At 45.9% G+C, this 15,332-nt stretch overlaps 4 protein-coding genes across 4 annotated transcripts; 1 reads left to right on the top strand and 3 right to left on the bottom strand.

Moving 5' to 3' along the window:
• Positions 1-1,603: 1,603 nt before the first annotated feature.
• NEUTE1DRAFT_150459 (uncharacterized protein) lies at positions 1,604-3,550 on the bottom strand (the record flags this gene model as incomplete). The annotated part of the gene is made up of 3 exons (XM_009858381.1): positions 1,604-2,672; positions 2,737-3,155; positions 3,254-3,550. 3 exons carry the CDS (start codon positions 3,451-3,453, stop codon positions 2,107-2,109), a joined length of 1,185 nt encoding a protein of 394 aa, XP_009856683.1.
• Positions 3,551-3,712: 162 nt separating this feature from the next.
• NEUTE1DRAFT_119051 (uncharacterized protein) lies at positions 3,713-4,135 on the bottom strand (the record flags this gene model as incomplete). The annotated part of the gene is made up of 1 exon (XM_009858380.1): positions 3,713-4,135. One exon carries the CDS (start codon positions 4,005-4,007, stop codon positions 3,786-3,788), a length of 222 nt encoding a protein of 73 aa, XP_009856682.1.
• Positions 4,136-4,376: 241 nt separating this feature from the next.
• Positions 4,377-7,411, bottom strand: NEUTE1DRAFT_126452 (uncharacterized protein; the record flags this gene model as incomplete). The annotated part of the gene is made up of 3 exons (XM_009858379.1): positions 4,377-6,151; positions 6,206-6,999; positions 7,050-7,411. The coding sequence occupies 3 exons, from the start codon at positions 7,409-7,411 to the stop codon at positions 4,377-4,379; spliced, it is 2,931 nt and encodes a 976-aa protein (XP_009856681.1).
• A 279-nt stretch (positions 7,412-7,690) lies between these two features.
• NEUTE1DRAFT_119050 (uncharacterized protein) lies at positions 7,691-8,681 on the top strand (the record flags this gene model as incomplete). The annotated part of the gene is made up of 4 exons (XM_009858378.1): positions 7,691-7,824; positions 7,896-7,957; positions 8,021-8,107; positions 8,161-8,681. The coding sequence occupies 4 exons, from the start codon at positions 7,789-7,791 to the stop codon at positions 8,228-8,230; spliced, it is 255 nt and encodes an 84-aa protein (XP_009856680.1).
• Positions 8,682-15,332: the final 6,651 nt, after the last annotated feature.

The raw sequence follows: 15,332 nt of genomic DNA, 5'->3' as shown, positions 1-15,332 counted from the left end.
AGTGTACATTATGTACATGTGATGTTTGGGACTTTGGGGGTCGATCAGGAGTGGATCAAGGGTCTAATTCCTGGAAAGGCCGTCGCGGCGAGTCCCACTGAGAAGTTGGGTGCAGCCTTATGCTCAAAACCCTCCACCGAGTCAAGTGAGTTTATAAAGTCACTTACAGAAATTGACGGTTGGTTCCGTCGGAGGCGTCGGGCAGAGATCGATCAATTCATGCAGCGGGAGGCGGCCCTGAAAGTAAGGTCCAATCCCGGGTGGCCAAAAGCTATGCCTCCGAAGGATTGGACACGCAGATGGGCTGTTGAGGCTGAATACCTAAAGAACGTTCAGTTGGATCCCATCCAAGAAAGCAGAGGTGAATTAACCTAGAAGTACCACGCAGTCAATTTAAGGGATCATCATCCGTCAATGGTGCTGCCAAGACCTTCACTTGACGGCCACCTGCTGTACATCACTCCCGTGCTTCCTTCCTTCAGTTTCAGGCCACAAGCGAAGAGAGTGGAGAGGACTGAGTGAGTGCAGTGAGTGACCTGTTCCCACCCGACTTGAATATAGAGATATCGATAGCCATTCGAAACTGCCCCTGTACACTAACAAGGAAGACAACGGAACAACGGGGATAGGGTAGGTAGGATGTGATAAGTACCTAGCGAGCTCGAGACCGGAACGAACCTAAGCGGTGATCTCTTCAGAAAATCGAACTGTCTGGCCCTTGGTCAGTGCGTTGCTTCTACCTGCCTCTGTCGTTGTCGCCCACGGGAGGCTGGGGCTAGTACCGCTTGTGACAGCTGAAATACTCTGTAACATACCCGACGTATTTGAGAGATGCAGGCGGTGGACCAACTGTTACATTGAACTTATTGATTGTTTCGTAATGAGGTGAAAGATCTTTTACGAGGCCGCGAAATGTGTATTTTTCCCGCGCCACTTTGATGGGATGAGGCACATGATAAATTCCGACGATGTTCCAGGCTGGGAATATTTGCTAACCTTCGTTGCACTTTCCTGCTCCGCCTTTTTCCCTTTTTTTCTTTCTTTTTCTTTCGCTCTTCAACCTCGCTTTACCACCTAGACCAACCTCATCATTCCCTACCAACCAGAAAACCATAGACAAAATGGGTGGCGGTAACGTACGTTACATACATACCGTGTTTACTTCGAACTTTACGATCCGCGACGATCACCACCTTTCTGAACAACATCTACTAATACAGTATTTTCTCACCAAATAGGGAGCCAAGGCTGCGCAAAAGCGCGAGCGTAACGCTAAGAACGCTGCTGCTGGTCCTAAGTCGCAGCTTAAGACTGTACGTCATATTCTTCTCTCTACGGACGAGACGTCGTCGTCCTACGTCGAACCCGGAAAGCGGATGCTCAGTAGACTAACACAAACTTCTGCAGAACGCTGCTGCCATGAACATCATCTGCCAGACCTGCAGGGCCACCTTCTTGTCAACTTCGCGCGCGAAGGCGTAAGCAAAATCCCCGAACTCCTCCTCGACCCGCTCCGTTTTCCCGGGCATTTAGTCACGATTTGAGATAACCTACCGATCATGTCTGCCGTATATCCAAACTGACCTCGATCCTTTCTTCGCAGTCTTGATGAGCACGCTCAGAACAAGCACAACAAGACGCTGGCGGACTGCTTCCCCGGCTTCGTCGAGCAGCCCAAGAAATAAACGCGCATTATCCATGTTCCGTCGAACGAACGATCTGTGACGATCCGATATCTGATGTCTGGGAGTTTGGATTCAGAGTAACGGAGCATCAACAAAGACACCAAAAAATAGCTGGACGGGAACCAAGAAAAACGTGCTAAGCAGCACCAGACGGGAGTGATTTACATAAATGGCGATGCATCAAAGCGGGTGGGATAAGGCGTATCACAATGGATTTGACGTTAATAAATACAAGAGGAAACATACCCCCGATTTGATCTGGTAGACTTCGAGAGATCAATCATGATACACACAGCTGGACTACACAGACATAATCTTCCCTACGCTCTCTTGACGCCTGGCAAATGGTAAAAGACGCTGGCTATAATCGCCCGCCGCCCTACCCCCGAACCCATCCTAGATACTCGCAACCTGAAAGAAACTAATGCGCCTCAACAGTCTTCCCCTCCGGTACCATTGCCGCGCCTCCTCCTACAGTCGAATTCCTACTCCCAGCCGCCGCCCTACTCTGCTCCTCCCTAAGACTCCTCAAGATATCTGGGTACCACCTCTCTCCCACATCCGGATGACTTTTCACCCGATTCCTCAGCGTGGCCTCGCCCAACGTGGTCGCCACCCCTCCACTCCTAAACGTAAACTCGACATCATCCAACCTTTGGCCACCACTAACCTTGAGCACCCTTCTGCGCTGCTCCTTGACGTGCTCGGGCACCTGTCCGACGCCAACCTTTTCCAAATCGTCAAAGGTGGTATCGCCCCTCACACCCTGGAAAAAGGGAATGGAAAAGCGGGCGCCTTCGCCGGCGGCCGGCGAGAGTACCCGGTGCGTGGTGCTCACGCAGACGCCCTGCGTTAGGGCTTCGAGACCTTGCCCGATGGCGACGACCAAGGTACCGGGGATGGGCGGGCAGTCGATCCATTCGCCAAACATGTTTTGGACTTGCAGGCCGCGGTGATGGGAGGCCTGGAGGAGATAGCTCGATAGCACTTGAGGAGAAAGGGGTGAGTTTATATGTTTGGTAAGAAGAATTGGGAAAGGGGGAAGACATACTACTGTCCTTATGCGGCCCCACGCCCTGATTCCCCTCCTTGCCTTCTTTGCCCAACGTACCAACATCCGGGTACTTGACAATCTTCAGCTTGTGCTGCTGGTCTTTATCAAAGTACTTGTCGAATGCGTTGGCGGGTAGCTCGATCGCCTCGGCGATCAGGCTGGTGAAGTAGATGGAGATCTCGCCCATCTTCTTCATGTAATCGGTGAACACCTGGCGGAAGCTAGGCAGCACCTTGGGTGATGGCCACTGGTTGGGTGCTAGCAGATTGTAGTGTAATGGCGCGCCGGGCTCGGGTAAGGGATGCTCGGTAGAGAGGTCGATCTGTTCGCGGTGGTCGATGGCGCCGGCGGTGATCTCGGCGGAGAGACGGGAGTAGCCGAGGAAGGAGGGGGCGTTTTTCATTTCGATTTTGAGTCTGATTTTTGGTTTTTGACCAAAGCGTTTAGTTTGGCTTCGTGGCTGCTTTGTATGTGATTTTGGATTTTGCGTCGAGCAATGGCGAACAAAACTTACTTTTCCTCTTTCGGGATGTCAAAGAAGCTCTTTCCTTCCCGAATGACTTGGTCAAACACCTCCTGTGAAATGCCGACATTTTGGAGATATAAGAAGCCCACTTCCATAAGAGCGTGCCTAAGGTCTGCTAGGAAAGCCAGCTTGGTAGCTGGGTCCTTGGCCAAAGACAAGTCAAGAACTGGAATAGATGTGAAAGACATAATGAGGAGCGTTATAAGTTGCTTAAAGTCGAGAATGTGAAAGGCGAAGGCAGGCCAGATGACCAACTCGTCTCAAGTCTACGTGCCTCGATACGAAATGCGAGGGGGGTAGTCAAAGCGGCTGGAAGATCATCGGATGTCCTTCCCCTCACAAAGTCGGGATAAAATGCAGTTGGAGTTTCAAAGTTTCAGAAGACTAGTGAGCGTTGTTTGGGTGAATTGATATGAAATAGCAGGATAGAGGGATATAATTGATCAAGTTACAGTTTCCAACAACATAAAATATCTAGCTCTTCATATTACACAAAGCAATTGCAGTTACAGCTCCAGTTCTAAGCTATATGACCTGATATCCTAAGGTTCCCGTTCCCAATGTTATTATCGAAGTCGTCTAAGAATGGCGTAATCGGTCGCCATCGGAGCGTGCCGTAAGCCCCGCAGCAGCCACCCAGACTAATGCGGGGCGGTTGCCCCAGGATAAGGGTCCCCGGGCTTACACGCGTAAACCTGCCGAGAATTGCGGCATTCCATATCGTCGCCGTCGTCATCGTCATTGTTGAGGACAAAAAAAAACCCTTTTCCTTGCTGCCACTTGAGTGACGGGGCGGCTCGGCACTGTTTCTTGTGTGGCTGCCAGTGTTCTGGCCCCCCTCCCTGGTTCGGTCATGTCCAGCGCCGCAAAGGTCGAACTCCAGGACGTTATGACTCCTGGTGCCCCCGGCCTTGAGCTTTCGAAGGCACGATGAGCAGGTGCGCAGGCGAAGCGATGAATCGAAATTATCCATCAAACTCTGTAGACCCTGCGAACTATCGGTTTTGTCTCCTTTACGCGACTGGACCGACTTGTGCGGTTCTCTTATGATCTTCACACGTGAGACGGGCCAACTCGATTTGCGAGATCTAGCAATAGATGCGTCCTGAGTTTAGATTGTAGAAGGCCTCGTGGAAAATAATGAGGCGACCTGGTTGAAGATATCCTCAATGGGGGCCATAGCGAATGCGGGCGCAGCGTTAAAAATCTCGGCCAGCTTCTGGGGAGCGACGACAGCCTGGTGGACATCGTAGTCATCATCCTCCATCTCAACATCCGCGTCCGCGTCCTGCATCTCCTCGTCGCTTGCCTCGCCGTCCTCAACCGCATGATCCACTGGGGCTACGGCACTGGCACTTTCCTCCATGTTGAGATCCGCCAGAGGCTGAAGCATTTGCGCCTGCTCTCCGCTTTCAGTAATGGACCAGATCTGGGCAGCAGAGTCAACTGCGACGAAGCCAGCCGAGTTGGTAGCAGGGAGGACCGCAGTGATGACCTGAGGGAACGTCTGAATCAGTTGAGGCACTTCCTCATCGACCGAGAAGACAACAAGCTCTGACTTTGCGCCCTTCTTCAACTTCTCCTGGCTAGAGTTGGGGATAGGGGCAGCAACAGCAAAGGATCGGGACTCCCGGTTGACCGCCAAATGGGTCATCTGCTTGGCAGCCTCTGAAGTCTCCTTCAGGGCGAAGCTGTACTGCACTTCATCTGACACGATGTCGTAGACCGTGAGATCCTCCGAAAGGATGATCAAAGACGAAGAAACGGCCTCGACACCCCGGATATCACCCCTAGACAAATCGGGGATGGTGTCACGAATAGCGCCGGTCGCCGTATCGATAACTGCAACAACAGCTCCGGATGAAGGGCCGTAGGCAGCAAAGAGCACGGAGCCGTCTTCAGAAAAGGCAAGGGCACCGCTGCGAGGGGTCTTAGGAGAAACTTCTACCGCCTCTTCCAGTTGCCCATAAGCAGGGAGCTCAACAGCCCGAGAGCATGACCATGTTCGAAGCTGTTGGCCTTCGGGACCGGTTGACGCTAAACCGTCTTTCCTGCGCAGCTTGGGGCTCCAGAAACGTACTACACCGTCAGTGCCAAGAGAAGCAAATCGAGACGAAATGGGGTCGCTGGCGACATCCAGGATGGTCTCGGACTCTGTTGTGAAGTGTGCCTCGTTGATGCGCGAAACGAGCTGCAACGAGTTATCCTCCGCATCAATCTCCCAGAATTTGAGGTAGATCTCCCGTCTTTCCCGCGAAACTTCGCATGTGGTCTTTGAGCCAGTCAAGAGAGGTTCAAGGTCCCTCTCAGGTGGCTGCCACTCATCTACCGACGCAAGCCATTTCCCATCGTGGGAAAAGGCCATCTTGGTGACTCTAGGCTCAATGATTGGCGCACCCTGGCTTGTCATATTGGTATCGGTAGAGTTGGTGCGTGCAATGGGATGCTTGCTAACGCCCTGAAACGAGGAGACGTCGAAAACTTGGATAAGTGGTGTGGACGGTGCATTTCCTGTCGAGCTGGCCTGCTGCCCATTGCCGACGCAGAGGAATATTTGTGAAGGGTTCGTAGGGTTACTGGTAGTGATCAAGGGTGTTGAGATTTCGTCGACAGATCTCCAGACACGGCGCACCAGAGACTCCTTCGATGGCTTGTCGCTGAGAACCAAAGATTGAATGCCGGAAACGTAGGTCGTGGGCTTCATCTCAGCGGTCGACAGCACCATGGCAGAATTGTCGTCGAGGTGGAGAGCGTAGGATGATCCCTTGGGGGAAACGACGATGTTTTCAATAGTTGCTGAAAGGTGAGGCAAGAACTCCCTCTTGCCGGTATCCAACTGCCACAAAACGAGTACGGTTTCGGCACCGCCGGATATCAGATAGTTACCTGTCAAATTGTCAGCACTTTGTCGTCTCCCAGAGACAGTTCACCAGTTCTTACCATCTTCAGACCACTTGACGCTGTGGACGGCCCTGCGGTGCCAATGTAGCTTGCGGGGCTGAATAGGACCCCCCTTGGTCGCGCTGCCGGGTAGTTTCGAGAGAAGGTCACCATAAACGTAGATGGCACCGCGAGCGCAACCGATGACGAGATCAACGAACTGGATTTCTATGCCACCCTTCTTTGTTGTTTGGAGAGTCGGGCGAATGTCGAGGCAAGTGACCAGATCCGGCACGCCGAAAGAGTGGAACGCGTATTCGAGGTCATCAACCGCCTTGACGGTCTTTCCCTTGGACTTCAAAGTACCGGTGTGCAGCGTCTCCTTCGCGGCAGCAACAATGAGTCTACCACCAGCAGCGGAACGAAGCAATTGCGGGTTCTCGTCGTATGTGTGGATAAGCTTGCCGGTCTTCGTACGGAGGGCCTTGAGGTCGTAGGCCACGATTTGCGCCGAGGACTTGGTCAACTTCTGGAGAATAAAAAGGACATCTTCTTGCTTGTCGCGAATGTCGACCGACTCGACGGTCATGTCGAGGACTTTCTTGACGTCAATCGTGAAGGGTGTTTCGGCGCCTTCACCTGTCGCCCAGTTGAGGTGCCAGATGCGGCCATCTGAGCATGCAACCCAGAGGAATTCGGGTGCGCTGGCGGATAGCGCAGACGCGACGATGTGGGGAGAAGAAAGTTCGGCGCCGCTGTCGAGCTTGGTGATGGGAAGGGAGATCCTCCTGACGAGCAGGGAATCCTCGGTAGAATAGACTTGAATTGATGTGTTGTAGGTAATAAGGAGGTATCTAAATCGCGTTAGTAGAGCCCCTACCTGGGGGACTGGTCTCAAACGAACCGTTCATCCAAGGAGAATATGGGATCGATGTCGAGCATGCGGCCGCCCATAGGATTCGATACCTTCCATGCCGATGTGTTGCGCGTCGTCAAGGTATTCGAAGCATCCGTAAGTTCCAAATCGCCATTGGTCGTTTGCAGGTCTTTGTTCTCGAAGAGGGTGCTTTCTTGGGAGTCGGTAGTATCGTCAACATTGCCATTGGCGGCAGCAGGCTGGGTCTTTGGTTTCGATCGTTGCCTTTTTTGCGAAGCGGTCGTCTCTTCCTTGGGCTCTCTCTTTCTCTTCTTCAGCGAGGCGGTTTCACCATTCGCATCCATCTTGGACGCCTTCGAGGTCTTGCGAGGGGTGCGTAGCTCCACCATCTTGTCGTTTGAGTATATGACGATGCAAGTCGGGCAAGGAACACACGATTTGTCGTACCGAGCTTCATGTCCGCCTCATCCTCCCAGCAGAAGAAATTTTGGCGGAGTACCCTTCGAAAAGTTAATGTGGGGCAGCTTTCTTATCGGCGATAAGGCTGAAGTGACCAATCAGACCCTAGAAAGTCAAATTTGCTGGGGCCTTCCGACCTCACAGGTAAAGTTGCCGCCTCGCCCTTCAAAGTCATTCATGCTGAAACTTGCACCGTCACTACGATCAAACTTGCACCACCATCTCGCCAGAAGCCGGTCGCTCATCTGCCGCGAACATCGCCATCCCGCCAAACACCTTTTTGTAGGCTTTTGACTCGCTAACAAAAATGATCATTCCAATCCGATGCTTTTCGTGCGGCAAGGTACGCGACGCGACGCGCCCCGCTTCCTCCGCCATTTACCCGTTAACAAGGTTACTGACTTTGGCACATAGGTGGTGGGTGATCTCTGGGAGAGATACCTGCAGCTGATCGATGGCGAGGAGATCACCGACGGGTATGCGACATCTACGAACGACTTTCGATTTACAAACAACAACAACTGACAGACGATGATTAGTGATGCTCTGGATCAGCTCGGCCTCAAGCGCTACTGCTGCCGTCGCATGGTCATGACCCACGTCGACCTCATCGAGAAGCTTCTCAAGTACGTTCTTGTGGATTCGCCGCGCTGGGCCTTGGTGGCTGACTACGCTCTAGGTATACTCCCGATGGCCGCAACGTCAAGAAGATCGAGATGCAGACACGCAACGAGGAGCAGGGGATGTAATATGCCCGAGCGGTCGAAAAATTCATTATCAACTACTGGGCAAGCCGACTACTCTATCGTCCGGCAAGAGAAAACTGCATGATCATTAGGCGTTTGGGAGTATCAAGACAACTGTACCGGGCAGGGTATAGAAGCGGCCCTGATCTCGCATCCAGGAGGCCGAAAGCAAGAGCTTGATTTGGTTGTGCTTTTCTTTGGGTTGGAACCTGTGGCGTCAAGGTGCATTTGGGACAACTGTTTCTGGTGTAAGTTCTGTCGAGACATAACAGGCTACCTTTTCAGTTTGCAACTACAGTTGAGAGGTTGTGGTACCACGGAGAGGCATCGTCTTCAGCCGGAACCTGGTACTTGCTCCGTGTGGCTAGATGTGTCATAACCAACCACATTTAGTTATCTGCATTGACGACTCACAAGCCGTCATGCTCGCCTGCGCGGTATCCAACTCCTCGGGTTCGGATGTCTTTTGGGAATGGTGGAAAAGTCTACCGCTTCGGCTGGGCTGGACCGATCGAATACGAAGCGACGCTCGGATTGGATGCACCTTACAATTTGTGGGGGCATCAAGCCAGTGCAAGGGATGATGGCGCTGGTGAACAAGAGACATTCGCAAAAGGTAGCATGGCCTTCTAAATCACACGTCTCAGTCCATGACATGGGTACAGACTGGGGTGTCATCGGGATAGCCTACGCTATTCGCTCAGATGTGTATGCTGAACGTCATATCTTTCAAAGTATTTCAAGTTCAGCGCCCGGTCAACTCTCTCTTTAAGAAAAGTTCATCTGTGTAGCTTCCACATCCGAATTCCTGATAATCGGTTCATCCATGCCCGGGTCCAGTGACTCGAACTGTATGTATGTAGCAGCGAAGCGAGCGTTGGCCCTGTTCCTAGGCCCGGTTTCGACGCCACTCGGTCAGAGATGCTTTTTCGTTGCTCATCGGTAGCAAATATATTTCCAGAAAATGAGCTTTCGGATTAATATTAAACTTGAACGTTGTCTTTACCGATATGGACCTACCCTCCCACCAGCCGTAGACTTGCATCGCCGGTCAGTCTACAACTTACCTATTCCCCCAACCCTTCATGTCCGTACAAGTAATGGCACGTAAGTTCTCATTTCCAAGACGGTGTAGCAAAGAATGAAGTTCATACTCAAGTGATTTTACCATATCTGTGTATTAGCTACTTTGCTTCAATGTCTCTAGTCTCCATCCTTTGGTTGGTCTCCCCATCCAGTTTTCCATATCTTTTAGCTGGTCACCACCGGATCAGTGTTGTTGGGTCTCGAATCCATCCCAGCAAGTGTTCACTATCGACCGGCGCCCCCAAACATTGGGCAAGTTAAATTGGCGTAGTGGCTTCTTCTTCGTCTTGATGTGGCTGCAGGTAAGATCCAGTTACCTTTGGAAAAGCAGAGCATTATTCCTTCACTAATCGAGATGGGAGACTTCGGCACATCTAATGCTTGCAGTCACCATCTCTCAAGCTTCGCTCCGAATTCATCCCGATTTCTGGGGGTTGAGCTTTCCGCGCGGAACCGTAAAACAATTTTTTGAAGTCTCACAAACGCGGTCCGGAGTGCAAGTGGAGAGTTGCTTGCTTGTGAAATCCGGGGTGATCGCGCAAAGTCTACCAGGAATCGATGAACACCCTCTCTGAGAGTGGAGATCCTGGCGCTTTGATGAGCCATGGGTTTCCCTGGTAAAAAGGGTTGGGTTGGGTCACACCGACCGCCAAGCAGCTAATTTGCGGATCCATCACAGGGTGATGAACTCTCTTCCAAATGCCCGAACCGGCCCCTCATGAATTGCTTCCCTGTTCAACAACTTTTCCCGCAACCGTTTGCACGTTATCTGGACCCGAGTGTATGGTTCAAGGGCAAGAACCTAGCTGGCGAGCCAGTTTCGTTTCGAAGCATGAGAACCATGAGTAGGGAAAATTATCACCAATATCAGTTCCCTCTAACCGCCGAGCCCAGCATAAAAACAGCCCTGAGATGCCGGTTGCAAAAACCTGGGCTCATTTTCACTTTGCCTATGCCACGCCGGAATTGGAAACCGTTCGGGCGGTGCTGCCTAAGAAGGGTATTGATACCAAAAGATTCCATAACACTCCGCCAGTATAGCGACCTTTTTGGCCAGCCAGATGAGCGTTTGAACTTCCGATACTCAAATCCTTGCCCTATAACAACGGTCTAGGTCATGTTCTGGAGGATTCATTCTTTCGATGCATTGTACAAGAACACAGCTGCCGATTGGACCAGCAGTGGGCATCCTTTCCCCGGGGAAGGCCCCAAGAGGCCGATGATTTAGGGCAAGCCTCAAGCCAAGAAACCCCTCGACAAGTTCAGTCGTCAGTACAGTGTGGCACATCTTGCTCATGAACGAGGTCCGGTCTCAACGGTACTTTCAGCCTTGAGATGCAAACCGTTAACTGCACTGTATTGTAATAGTCGTGTGCCGGGCTTTTCGGGTCCTTCAGGGAAAGTAGTTCAAGGAAATATAGGCATTATCCGCGATATGCTGCAAACGGTACAGATCGGGGGATGTCAGAAACACTGTGCCAGATGCGGCTCACTCTTTGCGTCTACATAAGTGACAGTACAATGCTGGTTTGTTCGCGCGGCTCTCGCGACAGGAGTCTGCAAAGATGCACAGAGAAGAACGGGACAACCAAATCAAAACTGAAATTTGAATTCAGATTCCATAAAGCGTCCAAACGAAATGTATCTGGTTGATACCAGCTTCTTGTATCAAATTTGGTGGAATGGTGGTTGAGTTGTATAAGTAAAGTGCATGTTGAAGCTCCGCGCTAGTCGTAACGAACACACCACTGTTTCTCGGTTTTGGTAACTAAGTGAAATTTGCTGATAGTAAGTATGTAGGCACGGGATGTCTCGAATTTTTATCATTCATGGTCTGTCTCCTTCTCAACACAAGTTGGGATCGTTCTGTCATACCTAAAGGAAGGTCGGTCTCAAGGCAGATCTTGCACCACCTCGCCATTGGCCATACAGACTCCCAAGGAGACACCAGATCATGGAACAGCGACCAGCAGGTTGGGAACGCGGCGGACACACACTTCAGTTCTGATGCCGATTGATGTGCCCCCGAAGAGAGCACTTTGGGCGATCTGATTGGCCCAGAGCCTGCCCCTCGAACGTGAAGTGGGGCTTTTGGGCGTTGGATGCTGAGTGGCCACCAAAGCGAGCTCAACTTCCCTCACTGCATGCTTAAGCGCCGGAGCCTGTCACCACCACATGCAGGCTGTCGGTTCCGTGGGCAAAAGAACACTGCGACTCTGCCACATTTGGTTGTGGTTGAGCAACATTTATCACCACCACCCAAGAGAGACTCTTTTTCAGCATAGAAAGGACCACGCAGTGCCCTTGGCACCTTTGCGACGGAGTCCCGTTGATGAAGGTGCGGCAGCAACTGTCACTTTTGCAGGTTCATGCCATCCTCTTTATTAGGTGCTTCATTACTGCATAGAGGCACAGTAAGGTAGAATAGGTAGGTAGGTACTGTGCAGTACCTACTTTCATTTTTCCCAAACTGAATTTGAAGGCTAGAGGTATAGCTTGTTGTCTGGCTGCCTATAGGTAATAACCTCATGATGAACTGTCCCCTAATAGTCCTTTTGAGATGAGATCCCTGGCATCACGATTCGACAAACTTCACACTGACGGGAGTTAGGTACTTCTAGTCATAGGTATGTATCTCATTGACATTTACCTGCGTAGAGGCATCCTCTTCTTCTCCTAAGCCGTAGGGTTCAAGTTGTTTTGAATCTCATCCACTTTAATTCACTGTGTTAGTGCCCGATAGTGCCATAGCCTGGCGGTTGCGACTTGCAGAATGGAGCTTTATAAGTCGAAGTGGCTCCTTCCCGCAAGCAGGGACGAGCAGGGACTCCAACTGCAACGGGCAGGGACAAGGGCAGCAACACATGGGAACGTCGTGAGCGATAGGCGGAGTCGAGTAAGTTACTAGATCACCTCACACATGGGTCTAACCTCGGACCAAAATCGGAGCGCTAAGACTACGCCAAGACAGACCTCGGACCACAATCGGAGCGCTATAACGTATATAGAAATGTATATTCTTACTATACTTCTCTAACAATTATTTAAATTCAAAGAGTAACCTTACTTACTAAGTAGATTAATTAAGGATATATTCTAGACTAATTTACAACTTACACCTTACTCAATTTAAATCCTTACCTCAATTTCTATATTTATATTATATTATATATACGTCGGTTTATAATAAATTCTAGACTAATCCGGGACCGGTTTAGGACCTATCTAATATAAGTTTTTTATAAATTTGCTTTTTTACACTACAACTCACTAGAGCAAACAAATATATAAATAAACGAAAATAATTATACTAACCTTAGATAAGTCTCTATTTAGTTACTATACTTAATAAGTAGGATAAAATATATATAAATTTAAGATTAATCCCAGATTGAGTTAGGATATTTCTTTACTCTTTTTAAGATCTATTTCCTTATTATTCTTTCTTTATCTTTCTTTCTTACTAGTTACTACCTTTATTTACTATAATACTAAAGTACTAATAGTTAAATACTTTTAAACGTTACTTTGACGGTACTAATAGTAAAAGATTGAAGGGTCTTCTTCTATTTAAAATTAATAAAATAAATTTTAATTTATATTTAATTCTAAACCGATCCTTAATAGATTTTTAACCTTAAAACTTCAGAATAGAAAGTTAGTAATTTATATTAGTAAAGTATACTATTGGACTTTTATTAAAGGAAAGGTATTCTATTAATATATAGTAAATAATAATAAATTTATAAATTAATTTGTTTAGAACTAATTACTAATTAATATAATTGTAATTCTCTTCTCGAAGTATATTTATTAAATATATTAAATATTATTTTAATATAGAAGGTAAACCGTATAAAATTACTTCGTAGAATACTATTAATAAGAATAGAGTTGTTAGAAAGGCCTATAGGTTAATACTTAATATAAATTATAAAATAGTAGATATAAAATCGATTCTAAATAAGTTATAGATAAATTATAAATTAATCTATTATAGCTTTTTACAACTCCCTTATTAAATATTATAAGGCTTTCCTTATTCGAAAGGTAGTATTAAAAGAGCTGAAGAAAGTAGCTATCGAAAGATAAAACTAAAAGAGGGTAATAAAAAAAGAAAAAGAAAAAGAGAAAATAGGAATTAAGGGTAGTAAGAATATAGAAGATATAGAAATAAACGATAGAGAATATATATTACCTTTAAACGTTTAATTACCGGTAGAGGATTAATTTAAAATTAATTATAAATCTATATTAAATAACAATACTCCTTACAACTATTCGTCTCTAATTATAGTTACTTTCTAATATTATTTGTATAATTTCAATTAAAATATAGTATTAATTATAAATTAATTTAAGATTAATTATAATTTGAATTTAGAAGAGTTCGGTTATTTTATACTACTAAATTGGGAGATGAATATTTTCCTAAAATTCGCCGATCGATTAAATAATTCTCTCCCTATAAATTTTGATTTTACTATCCCTAAACTACTAATCGCCGTTAAAAATATAGGAATTATTTAATATAACTATAGAAATAGTTTATTAATTCCTTAGATCGATATTAGACTAGTTTAAAATTTATTTATAATTAATTTTACTACCCTTGCCTTACCTCTTTATATTACTAATACCGGACCGGTTTAGGATTTATTTATAACTAATCTTACTACCCCTACTTTACTTTTTCGTATTATTAATACCGGACCAGTTTAGGACTTGTTTGTAACTAATTCTATTGTCCCTACTTTACCTCCTTATATTATTAATATTAAACTAGTTTAGGACTTGTCTACGACTAATCCTACTGCCCCTACTTTACCTCCTCGTATTACTAATACCGGACCGGTTTAAAATTTATCCGCGACCAATCCTATTACCCTTGCCTTACCTCCTTATATTATTAATATTAGACCGGTTTAAAACTTATCCGCAATTAATTTTACTACCCTTATTTTACTACTTCGTATTATTAATACCAAACTAGTTTAAAATTTATTTACAATTAATTTTATTACCCTTACTTTACTTCCTTATATTACTAATACCGGACCGGTTTAGAATTTATTTATAACTAATCCTACTATTCCTAATTCACCGGTTCGCCCTATAAATATAAATCCTACCCCCCCCTAACTCCTTACTTCTCTATATTAATATAAAACTTATATAAAATTAATTTATAATAAATTCTATTACCCCTAGCCTATTAATACCCCCTAGAAAGGTAGGACCCGTTCTAAACTAATTTAAAATTAGTTTTACTACTTCCAAATATATACCAACTATAATAAATCCGAATATTCTCTATATTTATAAAGAGAATAGTATATTCCAACCGATTTTCGAAATAATTTACTTTGAAAATAATTCGAAAAAGGGTTAAGTAAATAATTATTAATTAATTTTAAACCTATTTATAATTAATATACTAATAATATACTAATTACTTTTATAATTTTATTTATATTTAATAAAATAGTAGGTATTTTTATTTTATAATTAGGAAGGAGATTATATAAATACCTTTAGTTATATTATTTATAATAGAGAAAGTTAAATATATAAGTATTTAATTTATCCTAAATTAAAATAGAATTAATTTTAATTTATTTTAAGCCCTCTACCCTCTTACTATATATAACCTTCTTGTAAAATATAGTAATACTACTATATTTATCCTTAAAAAGTATAAGAAAGTACTAAACGGAGGAGAATCGAATTAAAATAAGTTCCGGATTAGTTTAATATTAATTTACAATCTAATACTAGAAGGTAAAATAATTATAATATAGCCTTAAAAGGCCCTACCTATTTATTAACCTATAAAAGAAAGGTAGTAGTTCGGGAGTAATATTAGAGTATTCCTATTTAATTTATATTTATATTTGGTCCGGGATTAGTCTAGGATCTATTAAAATATAATTATAAATTAGTTAAAAATTAATCTATAGAATAATAAACGAATTATATTTAACCTAATTTATATAATATTTTTTACTTATATAATTCC

This window comes from Neurospora tetrasperma (genome assembly GCF_000213175.1).
Source record: "Neurospora tetrasperma FGSC 2508 unplaced genomic scaffold NEUTE1scaffold_81, whole genome shotgun sequence".
NCBI classification, from domain to species: Eukaryota; Fungi; Ascomycota; class Sordariomycetes; order Sordariales; family Sordariaceae; genus Neurospora; species Neurospora tetrasperma.
Note: the sequence above shows the minus strand (reverse complement) of the source record. Positions and strands in the feature narration are given on the sequence as shown.